Consider the following 14961-nt stretch of genomic DNA (forward strand, 5'->3'; position numbering starts at 1 on the left):
CACTGTATCTTGTATTTTAAGTCGTATCCTAGAGAAGAACAAGGCCAGGTTGTGTTGTCAGTGGCATGTTAGAATGTCGTTTAATTTCCTGCTTCACTGTGAGAATGTTTTTTTTTTTTTTATTTTAGAGATAATTTTTTTTGTCTTTTGTTGTTTGCAGGTTGTGCATTTGTGAAATACCAGAGCAATGCAGAGGCTCAAGCAGCCATTAATGCTCTTCATGGCAGCCGCACTCTGCCGGTCAGTGTCACTGTCTCTCTCTCTCTCTCTCTCTCACACACACACACACACACACACACACACACACACACACTCAAACATGTGCATACACTGCTGTGCATAGAAGGTCATTAAAGCTACTTTATTTAGCGCTATAAATATAGCATCTAAATGTTCCACAAGGAAACTGTTATCTGGAACAATAAAACAGAAAATCAAAAAACCAGTCTGGAAGGAAATTAATCAATAAAACAGGATGCCATATATAAATACACATCACACAGAAAAGAAATCAGAGACATAAAAAATAAAAAAGATCACAAAAAAGCAGTATTTTTTTGTTTAATGTTTGTTGAATCAGTGTCAAACACGCAGATGTTCAGTACATTCAGGACTCCACCCACAGTCAGATCTACCACCTCAACAGAAGACCATTGTGAGAATCGCCCTTTAGACACAACAGAATGAACGCATTGTATCGGCTTCAACCCCATCATATTTTCCCCTGAGCACAGCTGTCTCAGTCGTAGCACTGAAGTGCACACAGACCTTTTCTGTTTCTCTTTGTTCGTTTGTATTGTTTATAATGCTTCATTGGTGTGGTATAGTATACAGTACATACAGTACACGCCGTACAATAAAAAAAATAAAATTCAATAAATTAAATGATACAGAAGCTGCAGTGCAGCTGTAAAGTTCAGCATATTACAGACAGGTAGAACAGTAATAGTTACAGGAGTGGACTGGGGCAGTGTCCCGTTTGTTTATCCTACATACAGGCTTCAGACATACTGTGCTGCTATACTGACTGATGTAACTTCCTCTGTGAGTAGAACATGCAGATTATTTCTCTTCTGCTCACTCCAGGGAGCCTCTTCCAGTCTGGTGGTGAAGTTTGCAGATACGGAGAAGGAGCGAGGCATCAGGCGCATGCAGCAGGTTGCGTCTCAGCTGGGCGTCATCAGCCCCATGAGCCTCCATCTGGGGGCCTACAACGCTTACACACAGGCCGTGAGTACTAACCTACTACTGTACTAAACCCTGACAGCGCTTACACACAGGCCGTGAGTACTAACCTACTACTGCACTAAACCCTGACGACGCTTACACACAGGCCGTGAGTACTAACCTACTACTGTACTAAACCCTGACGACGCTTACACACAGGCCGTGAGTACTAACCTACTACTGTACTAAACCCTGACGACGCTTACACACAGGCCGTGAGTACTAACCTACTACTGTACTAAACCCTGACGACGCTTACACACAGTACTAAACCCTGACGACGCTCATACACAGGCCGTGAGTACTAACCTACTACTGCACTAAACCCTGACGACGCTTACACACAGGCCGTGAGTACTAACCTACTACTGCACTAAACCCTGACGACGCTTACACACAGGCCGTGAGTACTAACCTACTACTGTACTAAACCCTGACGACGCTTACACACAGGCCGTGAGTACTAACCTACTACTGTACTAAACCCTGACGACGCTCATACACAGGCCGTGAGTACTAACCTACTACTGTACTAAACCCTGACCACGCTTACACACAGGCGTGAGTACTAACCTACTACTGTACTAAACCCTGACGACGCTTACACACAGGCGTGAGTACTAACCTACTACTGTACTAAACCCTGACAGCGCTTACACACAGGCGTGAGTAATAACCTACTACTGTACTAAACCCTGACAGCGCTTACACACAGGCCGTGAGTACTAACCTACTACTGTACTAAACCCTGACGACGCTTACACACAGGCGTGAGTACTAACCTACTACTGTACTAAACCCTGACAGCGCTTACACACAGGCGTGAGTAATAACCTACTACTGTACTAAACCCTGACAGCGCTTACAACACAGGCCGTGAGTACTAACCTACTACTGTACTAAACCCTGACAGCGCTTACACACAGGCGTGAGTACTAACCTACTACTGTACTAAACCCTGACGGCGCTTACACACAGGCCGTGAGTACTAACCTTCTACTGTACTAAACCCTGACGACGCTTACACACAGGCCGTGAGTACTAACCTACTACTGTACTAATCCCTGACAACCCTTACACACAGGCCGTGAGTACTAACCTACTACTGTACTAAACCCTGACCACGCTTACACACAGGCGTGAGTACTAACCTACTACTGTACTAATCCCTGACGACGCTTACACACAGGCGTGAGTACTAACCTACTACTGTACTAAACCCTGACGACGCTTACACACAGGCCGTGAGTAATAACCTGGTACTGTACTAATCCCTGACAGCGCTTACACACAGGCCATGAGTACTAACCTACTACTGTACTAAACCCTGACAACGCTTACACACAGACCGTGAGTACTAACCTACTACTGTACTAAACCCTGACAGCGCTTACACACAGGCCATGAGTACTAACCTACTACTGTACTAAACCCTGACAACGCTTACACACAGACCGTGAGTACTAACCTACTACTGTACTAAACCCTGACAGCGCTTACACACAGGCCATGAGTACTAACCTACTACTGTACTAATCCCTGACAGCGCTTACACACAGGCCGTGAGTACTAACCTACTACTGTACTAAACCCTAACGACGCTTACACACAGGCCGTGAGTACTAACCTACTACTGTACTAAACCCTGACGACGCTTACACACAGGCCGTGAGTACTAACCTACTACTGTACTAAACCCTGACGACGCTTACACACAGGCCGTGAGTACTAACCTACTACTGTACTAATCCCTGACGACCCTTACACACAGGCGTGAGTACTAACCTACTACTGTACTAAACCCTGACAGCGCTTACACACAGGCCGTGAGTACTAACCTACTACTGTACTAAACCCTGGCGACGCTTACACACAGGCGTGAGTACTAACCTACTACTGTACTAAACCCTGACGACGCTTACACACAGGCGTGAGTACTAACCTACTACTGTACTAAACCCTGACAGCGCATACACACAGGCGTGAGTACTAACCTACTACTGTACTAAACCCTGACAGCGCTTACACACAGGCGTGAGTACTAACCTACTACTGTACTAAACCCTGACCACGCTTACACACAGGCGTGAGTACTAACCTACTACTGTACTAAACCCTGACAACGCTTACACACAGGCCGTGAGTACTAACCTACTACTGTACTAAACCCTGACAGCGCTTACACACAGGCATGAGTACTAACCTACTACTGTACTAAACCCTGACAGCTCTTACACACAGGCGTGAGTACTAACCTACTACTGTACTAAACCCTGACGGCGCTTACACACAGGCCGTGAGTACTAACCTTCTACTGTACTAAACCCTGACGACGCTTACACACAGGCCGTGAGTACTAACCTACTACTGTACTAATCCCTGACAACCCTTACACACAGGCCGTGAGTACTAACCTACTACTGTACTAAACCCTGACCACGCTTACACACAGGCGTGAGTACTAACCTACTACTGTACTAATCCCTGACGACGCTTACACACAGGCGTGAGTACTAACCTACTACTGTACTAAACCCTGACGACGCTTACACACAGGCCGTGAGTAATAACCTGGTACTGTACTAATCCCTGACAGCGCTTACACACAGGCCGTGAGTACTAACCTACTACTGTACTAAACCCTAACGACGCTTACACACAGGCCGTGAGTACTACCCTGCTACTGTACTAAACCCTGACAGCGCTTACACACAGGCCATGAGTACTAACCTACTACTGTACTAAACCCTGACGACGCTTACACACAGACCGTGAGTACTAACCTACTACTGTACTAAACCCTGACAGCGCTTACACACAGGCCATGAGTACTAACCTACTACTGTACTAATCCCTGACAGCGCTTACACACAGGCCGTGAGTACTAACCTACTACTGTACTAAACCCTAACGACGCTTACACACAGGCCGTGAGTACTAACCTACTACTGTACTAAACCCTGACGACGCTTACACACAGGCCGTGAGTACTAACCTACTACTGTACTAAACCCTGACGACGCTTACACACAGGCCGTGAGTACTAACCTACTACTGTACTAATCCCTGACGACCCTTACACACAGGCGTGAGTACTAACCTACTACTGTACTAAACCCTGACAGCGCTTACACACAGGCCGTGAGTACTAACCTACTACTGTACTAAACCCTGGCGACGCTTACACACAGGCGTGAGTACTAACCTACTACTGTACTAAACCCTGACGACGCTTACACACAGGCGTGAGTACTAACCTACTACTGTACTAAACCCTGACAGCGCATACACACAGGCGTGAGTACTAACCTACTACTGTACTAAACCCTGACAGCGCTTACACACAGGCGTGAGTACTAACCTACTACTGTACTAAACCCTGACGACGCTTACACACAGGCGTGAGTACTAACCTACTACTGTACTAAACCCTGACAACGCTTACACACAGGCCGTGAGTACTAACCTACTACTGTACTAAACCCTGACAGCGCTTACACACAGGCATGAGTACTAACCTACTACTGTACTAAACCCTGACAGCTCTTACACACAGGCGTGAGTACTAACCTACTACTGTACTAAACCCTGACAGCGCTTACACACAGGCCGTGAGTACTAACCTTCTACTGTACTAAACCCTGACAGCGCTTACACACAGGCGTGAGTACTAACCTACTACTGTACTAAACCCTGACGACGCTTACACACAGGCCGTGAGTACTAACCTTCTACTGTACTAAACCCTGACGACGCTTACACACAGGCGTGAGTACTAACCTACTACTGTACTAATCCCTGACAACGCTTACACACAGGCCGTGAGTACTAACCTACTACTGTACTAAACCCTGACCACGCTTACACACAGGCGTGAGTACTAACCTACTACTGTACTAATCCCTGACGACGCTTACACACAGGCCGTGAGTACTAACCTACTACTGTACTAAACCCTGACAGCGCTTACACACAGGCCGTGAGTACTAACCTACTACTGTACTAAACCCTGACAGCGCTTACACACAGGCGTGAGTAATAACCTGCTACTGTACTAAACCCTGACGACCCTTACACACAGGCGTGAGTAATAACCTGGTACTGTACTAATCCCTGACAGCGCTTACACACAGGCCGTGAGTACTAACCTACTACTGTACTAAACCCTGACCACCCTTACACACAGGCGTGAGTACTAACCTACTACTGTACTAAACCCTGACGACCCTTACACACAGGCATGAGTACTAACCTGGTACTGTACTAATCCCTGACAGCGCTTACACACAGCCGTGAGTACTAATGCTATCTTGGTAGTTAACTACTATACCGATCATGTGACGGAGGGATATGTGAAAATATTATAATAATGTAAGGGGGAAATTTTAATTAAGTGATTACAATCATTACACACAGTAAGTAATTACTGAGTATTATACTACAGTTTAAAGTGTATCCTGATGTTGAAATATGTAGATATGAATATCCTATTTGCACACCACTGGCTTTAAATTATGAAATTTTAACGCACTCATGCTTCAAACTGTGTTAGCAACTAAATTTTGAGCTTTTTGAGCTTTTATCTACTCATATCACTGGAATAATATAACAATGTTTTTTCTTTTCTTTTTTAGCTGGTCCAGCAGCAGGCGTTGGTAGCTCAATCCGCCTATCTGTCTCCCGTGGCAACAGTTGCCGCGGTGCAGATGCAGCAGTTGGCTGCTCTTAACCCAAGCAGCATCATAGCGACACCCATCGCGTCAATCACCCCATCCTCAGGTGACCACGCCTCTTCAACACCTCAGAATACTGACTCCTCCTTAATATAATGACTGATAGTCTTTTTCTCATGACGCTTTCTTCAGACATTTGTAAATACAGTATGTGCTACCACTGCCACAGCCCTGACGAGGATAACGTCACTGTAACGTGTGTGATTTTGTGCTATAGGTGCGAGCACTCCTCCAGCTATCGCCGCCACACCAGTGCCTACTCTTCCTCCACCGATTGCAGTCAACAGTTACCCGGCTGTGCCTGCGCCCCCCAGCGGGCAGTCAGCCTCTGAGACCCTGTACACCAACGGCGTCCACCAGTATCAAGGTGAAGCTCCGCCCACAGTCTCAAGCAGATTTCTAATCAGCACTTTGATTAAAACTTTCGTTTTATATTTCTGTAACATGTCTTATTGTTTGTGTTGGCATTCCCTACATTCCCTTCATCTCTCTTCATCCATCTCTCCCTCTTTCTCCGGATTCTTCTCGTTTTTTTCCCCTTCTTATGCATCGTGCAGCTCAGAGTCCTGCTTTGGATCCTCTTCAGCAGGCTTACACTGGCATGCAGCATTACACTGGTGAGGATTCCAGGCTTTGTTCACTTTCCTACATTCTGTATTTTCTCATCATGTTTTATGTAAATGATAATTATAGGCAATCACTGTAGATAAGACCCCATAACCTATGTTTCCAGCTATGACTCTGCCCACAATATTTTGCTAAAAGAGTTTATACAGTGTTCACATTAAATTTGTTGGAAATTTGAAAGGGAATGCTTTTGGCTGTCCAATTATCCAGTGTTCATATCTAATGTTTCCTGCCATGAACCTGTCCACAGCCACATATCCTGCTGCTTATGGTTTGGTTGGTCAGCCGTTCCCCCATCAGCCCACGCTAGTAGCTCAGCAAACCCAACAGCCTCAGCAGCTGCAGCAGCGAGAAGGTAATAAACACTTCCTGTTCCATTTACCACCGAGACCACAAATATCCTTTTTAATACTCGCTGTCTCTTCTCGCACGAAGGAGCATTTTCTCATCCATATAACACTCTTGTAGTCTTACCGAGAATGTTGATAATCAACCTTTATCAACCTTCACTATCAACCTTTCTTTTTTGTTTCATTTTTCTCCTTCGTGTTTTCCTCGTCAGGTCCAGAGGGATGTAATATCTTCATCTATCACCTGCCACAGGAGTTCACCGACTCTGAGATGCTACAAATGTTTCTGCCGTTCGGCAACGTCATCTCAGCCAAGGTTTTCGTCGACCGCGCAACCAATCAGAGCAAATGCTTCGGTGGGTTGAGAGAGCGAGAGAGAGTCGAGAGAGAGAATCTCTAAAAGGAATAACAAACAGTTCAAAACAGTGGGCGGTGCAGATATAATGGGTCTCCTGATTGTTTGAGAGGATTGTGTAGGATTTGTGTTCTCTGCCTCATGCTTTTGTGCTGCGCTTGTTTTGTTTGTTTTTTTTCAGGTTTTGTAAGCTTTGACAACCCCGCCAGCGCTCAGACTGCCATCCAGGCCATGAATGGATTTCAGATTGGCATGAAAAGACTGAAAGTGCAGCTGAAAAGGCCCAAAGATGCCAACCGCCCATACTAACATGGCCAGGTGAGAGAGAGAGAGTGGATGGAAAGGGCACATCAGAATTATTAGACCAGAAGTAATGTATCTTAATGACAGGCTGAAACATTGAACATGCTTCCAGTGTAAATTTGGCTCTTGGCCTCCATGATTCAGAGTTAATTTTAACTAAACTTGTTATGATGAGGAACAGGTTCTCACAGCAGTTCTAGTTTGATGATTAGACTATATATTTGAAGAATGTATTATGAACTGAATATAATATGTGTTTAGACATGCTTTGAAGAAATGCTTTAAAGTGAACAAGAGTCTAAGACAATAATCAGTTGATTAATTTTTACTTTTCATTTATTTTTTTTGTTTTTGTGCTGTGTCATCGCTCATTCTCCTGAAATCAAACAAACAAACAAACAAACAAAAAACCTCATCCCCACCCAAGGCTGCCCTGGCCAATCATAACTCGTGCGGAGACCACGTCGCTATGGCTGCGGTGGCCATAGCAACCAATAAAGCTTCCCCCTTCCTGTCACAGCGTTTGTTGTAAGTTGATTGGCCTGTGTTGGTTGCTGTGGCGATATTTCTGCCTGTGATGGTTGCCGTTAGCAATTTGTTATTGTTTTTTTTTTTTTTCTCCTTTTCTTTTCTTTTCTTTTCTTTTTTTTTTTTTATTTGGCCCTCTTGTCTTCTATCCTCCATGCTGAGAGTGCATGGCGGGTTACTGTGGTGAAAATGGAGTGTGTTTGGTGCGTTGTGCCTTTCTCTTTTTGTTTTGTAAATACTGATCAATGACACTACACTTTGAGTTAACGTCCTGTAACTGTAATTAGCTAATGCAGCAAATCAAAGTCATTCAAAGCTATTAAGTACTTTATGAGCCATTTTGAATGCCCTAGTGTTTTGGGTGGATTTTGTTTTTGATCAGTCTCCTCTGTGTTTTGTTTGGTCATGATTATCTCTTTACAGCTCCTCCCATATGTAGTCTGGTGGTGTTTTAGTTTTTGTGACCGTGGGGGATTCAGTGTGTATTCGATGACAGGAAAGTTTGTGCTAGTGGGTATGGTGTTTTGTCCAATGAGTGAGAGAATGAATTAAGTGTGTGTGTGTGTGTGTGTGCGTGTTCAGAGAGAGAAAACGAGAGAATGCTGGAACAATTCATTCACTATCTCTCAAACCTCTTGCGTGAGGCTTGAGGTGACAGCATTGTGCTGATCGATAAGCAGCGTTTCCCTGTAGGAATTCTGGGTTTAATAGTGGACAAAATACATGCTTTCATTAATTAAAAAAAACAAAACAGTGTGTGTGTATATATATGTATATATATATATATATATATATATATATATATATATATATATATATATATATATACATATATATATATATGCAAATGTATATACACACACTGTTTTATTTTTTTTTTATATAAAATTAATATAATAAATACATTATATAATAAGTATATAAAATTTATAATTACATAAAGTTTACTTAACACATTAGTGAGTCCTAATACACGCTAAAGTGCAGCCCAGAATTCCTACGGTGCATGTTGGAAATTTGTATGCCTGCCAGAAGCCTTTCCCACTGAGACACTAACACACTGAACACACATTTGGCCATACACCCATTTACTGGCTTACTACATTAATTGCATGGAAGTATGGTAAGCGTAAAATCACTGCTAAATGCTCCAGCACACGTCCCATTTGTTACCTGTGTCCTCAGATCCAGAGTCATTTCGAATGATCTAACTCTTTCATTTCTCTCTCCTTCTTTACCCTCTTTCTATCACAGGTAAAAAAAAAAAAAAAAAAAAGAAGACTGAAGAAGTTGGTTTGGAGAAAAAAAATATTTTCCTCAGCTGTAAATTAATTATGGGACCAACTGCTCATTTTAAATACCTGATACAAAGAACACTGAAACAAATATATACATTTAACAGATTAACACTAACCCGCTGCACAAGACTTGGGTTAATAATATACATTTACAGCCTCGTCAGTATACAGCATATGACCAATAACTGTTTATAGGCACATCCTTGTACAGCTAATAACCGGCTCAACACTATTCCTGCAATGCCACACTCGTTCATGCACACTATTTAAAAGTGTGTGTGTGTGTGTGTTTGGGAGTTTGGAGGGAAGGCTTTCAAAAGCTCCATCTGGCCTTGAACTGAAACTGCACATAAAATGGGACCAACATCATTGTGTAACAGCTGCACAGCAAGGCATTTTTCTTTTTCTTTCTTTTTTTTTTTTGCTGGTTTGTGCTTACTGCACACTATGGGGATCTACTCAGCACCAGTTATGTGTATATAGAAATTTATTTGGGCTACGTGAAGGCATATCAGTGGGGAGGGAAGGAGGGAGGGGAGGTGAGGTAGGGTAATTCGGGTGGGTTTTTTTCGGGTGGGTTATTTAAGCTCAAAACGCAGAGCATCATGGGTATGTTAGCTAGGGAAGAAGGACAGAAAATGACTGAATATTTGTCCATCATGGTCAAGCTGTAGTTAGATTTTACATTTCCAGATATGTTTAGGATGATTTGATGGGAAAATGTAATGAGCAAATAGAGTGGAAAAGCATTTTAAAAATTTATTTGTATTTCATTGTATATATCATGGTTTGAAAATTGAGGTTAAGATTATTATTATTATTATTATTATTATTATTATTATTATTATTATTATTGTCCTTCTATCTAATTTTTCTAATCTTTTTTCCCAACAATTAATTAACTTATTGATTTCCTGATTTTTTTTTTTTTTTAATTATTATTATTTATGAAACTTTTATGAAGGTTCACTGGCACATGTGTGTAGGAGTTAAATTATTTTTAGATCTTTTATTTACAGAATTACAATTGAGGAACAATCATTAATATTTATTTATTTTCTTCAGCCATTGTTTCCTAACCTGTCAATTACAAGAAAAAAAAAAATAAAAGTTTTAAATAACTGGTTGTGTCTCTGATTTTTGACAGATTTTGGACATAGTGTGTGTGCAACGGTATGATGTCTCCCCTCAGGGAATTCTTACATGAGCATATTTAATAATTTATTGCATTTTTGTTATGCTTTTACACGCATTATTACCACCGTGCTGTGTAGTGAAAGGCAGGTTTTTGAAAAGATTGAATATCTTGAATGTTTGGAAATGAGGCACTGTGTTATCTTCATATTGATGTAAATAATGATTCCGGTTGTTAACACAGAGTTTTTCGTATGCTAATGGTCGTGCAGTGTGCAGGCTGAAACACGTCTCTCCCTCATCACACAAGACCCTCACTATTTCTCAAGAACTGTACAAGCTGATGTAGAGATAAAACATGAAACCTACATCAAATCACTTACATGCTGCCACACAGCATCCAGCTGATTTATTCATTTTAGTTCAAATTAAAGATTGCTGAGTGTAATTTCCTGCTTGGACTTTAACTAGTAAGAAAGTAAGAAAGTATTCATACCCCTTCACTTTTTTTTGCACACTTTATTGTGTTGTATATGTAATTTAAAATGGATTAATGGATGTTAATCTACACACTAACCCATAATCACCAAGCAGAAAAAAGTTTTTAGAAATTGTTGCTAATTTATTAAAAATCAGAAATGTGCACTTTTCGTCAGTATAGTAATGCAATGTTCAGCAGTGCAGCATCGCAGTTTCAGCATTCAGAAAAAGTAGCTACACATATAGCTACGAGATCTGTGGACTTTCTTTAAAAAGACAACAAACAAGCAGAATAATCAGTGAAACATGTCTGGTGTACATTTAAATATTTAATTACAGTATTCCATGTCATATTAATAATACTTTCTATTTAAATGTGTGTGTGTGTGTGTGTGTGTGTGTGTGTATATATATATATATATATATATATATAAAATACACACAGTCAAGTCTGGAAGTATTTGGACAATGACGGAGTTTTTGTGATTTCGCCTTTATACACCACCACAATGGATTTGAAATAAAACAATCACGATGTGATGGAAGTGTAGACGTTCAGCTTTATTTTAAGAAGTTCCACAAAAATATGGCATTTACCATTTAGGAATTACAGCCATTTTAAGCAAAGTACCTCCATTTTCAGGGGCTCAAAGGTATTTGGACAATTGACTGACGAGAAGTTAATTGACCAGGTGCAATCCTCATTACTTCAAGACAAATGAAGCAGATAAAAGGTCTGGAGTTGATATCAGGTATTGAGTTGGCATTTGGCAGCTGTTCGAGTGGAGCTACCAATATGAAGTCCAAGGAGATCTCAATGCAAGTGAAGGAGGCCATCATTAGGCTGAAAAAACAACATAAATCTATAAGAGAGATAGCAAAAACCTTAGGTGTGGCCAAATCAACAGTTGGGTACATTCTTAAAAAGAAAGAAAGCACTGGTGAGCTCAGCAACATGAAAGGCCTGGAAGACCATGGAAGACAACTAAAGTGGATGATCGCAGAATCCTTTCCTTGGTGAAGAAAAACCCCTTCGCAACATCAACAGAAGTCAAGAATACTCTGGAGAAGGTAGGCGTATCATTGTCAAAATCTACAATCAAGAGAAGCCTTCATGAATGTAAAAACAGAGGGTTTACAACAAGGTGCAAACCACTGGTAACATTCAAGAACAGGAAAGCCAGATTAGACTTTGCCAGAAATATCTAAAAAAAGCCTCCCATGTTCTGGAATAAGATTCTTTGGACTGATGAAACCAAGATGAACTTGTACCAGAATGAAGGGAAGAGAAAAGTATGGCAAAAGAAAGGAACAGCTCATGATTCAAAGTATACCACATCATGTGTCAATCATGGTGGAGGCAGTGTTGTGGCATGGGCGTGTATGGCTGCCAATGGAACGGGCTCACTGGTGTTTATTGATGATGTGACTGCTGACAGAAGTAGCAAGATGAATTCTGAGGTGTACAGAGCTATACTCTCTGCTCACATTCAGCCAAATGCTACAAAACTGATAGGATGCCGCTTCACAGTGCAGGTGGATAATGACACTAAACATACTGCGAAAGCAATATGAAGACTTTTTGAAGGCAAAGAAATGGAATATTCTTCAATGGCCAAATCAGTCACCTAATCTAGTAGAGTCACCTAATAGAGCTGCTTTTCACTTACTGAAGACAAGGCTGAAGGCAGAAAGACCCACAAACAAGCAGCAACTGAAGGTGGCTGCAGTGAAGCCTGGCAAAGCATCTCCAGGGAGGAAACTCAGAATTTGAGTTTTGAGAACATGGTCTCCAGACTTCAGGCAGTCAATGACTGCAAAGGATTTTTATCCAAGTATTAAAATTATTGTCATATTTACAATTATGTCACTTTGTCCAAATACCTTTGAGCCCCTGAAAATGGAGGTACTTTGCTTAAAATGGCTGTAATTCCTAAACGGTAAATGCCATATTTTTGTGAAACCTCTTAAAATAAAGCTGAAAGTCTACACTTCAATCACGTCTTGATTGTTTTATTTCAAATCCATTGTGGTGGTGTATAAAGGCAAAATCACAAAAACTCCGTCATTGTCCAAATACTTCTGGACCTGACTGTATGTGTGTGTGTGTGTGTGTGTGTGTATATATATATACACACACACACACACACACACACACACATACAGGGTGGAGGATTGTTTTATCCAGTTATGATGCAGCAGCAAAAAGTAAACACTGGGTTCTATTGATATCCCAGCTATTATGTAGGGAATAAAACCCAGTGGGGCATGCAGTTACAGGAAAATAATCAATGATGGGATGGTGTCATGCAGCCGAAATGAAGCGAAAGCTGAATATTTTCCAAAAACAGCATGTCCTGAAGTGTTTTATTCCTCTTATTCCACGGCAATTTGCCAACCATTACCGTTTTCAGTTTATTTATGAACACCACATACTTTTACTTTTAACTGTTTATAGTTACGTTTTAAGGTTGTGGAATTCCAGGAGACAAGTTAGTTCCTGTTACTGTTTACGTTATAGCAGCTTAGTCAGTCCCTCACCAGCCTCTCTTATCTCTTTTGAAGACAAAAAAAAAAACACAACGTATGATACCGACAAACCAGAAAGTGCAAAGTCCTCTGTCCTGAAGACTGAAGACTCCCCCGTGGCAGAAAACTTACTCCTTCCTTAAATGTTAAATAAAAGTCTCCTTAAAGAAAACTTCATCATATCAATTACACATTTTTGTTAAATAACAACATGATTTTGATTCATTTATTGTTAGTCTTTATGTGGAGCGTCTGCTACACGTCTGTATGAATGACATGTTAGTCTACTATAGAAATGATAATGTATGAGCATTGATATAAACCTGTGATTTGAATTACAGACAGCACTACTGTCAGAGCTGCTGTTATGGAAAACTAATCAACACCTTCTGACCAGTCAGATTAGACAAATCAATAGTATGGTATAAGCAAGAAATAAAACATTTTAAATGAAAATAATCAGTGATAGGGTGGTGTGATGCGTCCCAGTGTGAAGCGGAGGCCCGTTTCCTCTCCTGCGTGGATTATTCTGCTTTCCTCTAATACCACAGCAATTTGCCAATGATTACAGTTTTTAATTTATTAATAAATGACACATTGTGCTTTTTAACAGTTTATAGTTACATTTAAAGTTGTGGAATATAGGAGAGACAAGTTAGTTTTTGTTATCACTTAGGCCTACATTATATCAGCGAAAAAGTCATTCTCTTTAGCTCACCAGCTGAGTAAGACACAAAATAAATAAATAATGCACAGCTGGTCATAAACCACAAATCCCTTTGTCCTGAAGATTCTGCAGAAAACTGACTGACTGTTACAAAGCGCTGGCACCGGAAACTCCTTTCATAAATGTGATAAACATCCCCTAACATGTTCGATTATGTGGAGCGCCTGTTGTCCAATAAAGTGATATAATAGCTAGGATTTTTTTGTGTGTGTGCACAGCTTTATAAACATATTTGCTCAGCAATTCTTTACCACTGACAATCACACTGAAAAATAAATGCTAGAGATCATTACTTTAATTTAACCTCTACAACATTTCACTGAAACCACTGATAAAAACCTGCAGAAGATGAGTCACAAGTTTCAGGATATTCAACCAATGTTCATTTTTTAATAACTAATTTGAATTTAGCTTTAGTCTTAGTCTTTTGATAAAAATAGACAGCTATAGTCACATTTTAGTCATTTGGTTATTGTTAGTTTTAGTCTTTAGCTGGTGAAAAATGACATCAGTTTTAGCAAAATAAACATGAACAGTTTTTACTCTTTACCAAAACGCAAATGCAATAATTTCCTATGTTGTAATTTCTTTCATAAATGAAACCCCAGATCATTTCACAAATGTTCAACTCAACTAAAAACTTCTCTCTCCTTTTTTTTTTTTTATATGT

At 40.9% G+C, this 14961-nt stretch overlaps 1 protein-coding gene across 7 annotated transcripts in view; it reads left to right on the forward strand.

Moving 5' to 3' along the window:
* celf3a (cugbp, Elav-like family member 3a) overlaps positions 1–11370 on the forward strand; it is a 41217-nt gene extending 29847 nt beyond the window's left edge. For 4 of the 7 annotated variants that reach the window (XM_034301555.2, XM_053231273.1, XM_034301558.2 and 1 more), the window contains 8 exons: positions 161–240; positions 1087–1230; positions 5862–6006; positions 6178–6327; positions 6518–6577; positions 6838–6942; positions 7150–7293; positions 7474–7612. In XM_034301555.2, the coding sequence (XP_034157446.1) occupies positions 161–240; positions 1087–1230; positions 5862–6006; positions 6178–6327; positions 6518–6577; positions 6838–6942; positions 7150–7293; positions 7474–7601 (956 nt within the window). In that variant the 3' untranslated portion in view covers positions 7602–7612. Of the gene's footprint in view, positions 1–160; positions 241–1086; positions 1231–5861; positions 6007–6177; positions 6328–6517; positions 6578–6837; positions 6943–7149; positions 7294–7473; positions 7613–8022; positions 8128–9377 lie in introns of those variants that run through there. The other 3 variants (XM_053231272.1, XM_053231271.1, XM_053231274.1) reach the window with 3 other exon arrangements.
* Positions 11371–14961: the final 3591 nt, after the last annotated feature.

Source organism: Pangasianodon hypophthalmus, chromosome 29, assembly GCF_027358585.1.
Source record: "Pangasianodon hypophthalmus isolate fPanHyp1 chromosome 29, fPanHyp1.pri, whole genome shotgun sequence".
NCBI lineage: Eukaryota > Metazoa > Chordata > Actinopteri > Siluriformes > Pangasiidae > Pangasianodon > Pangasianodon hypophthalmus.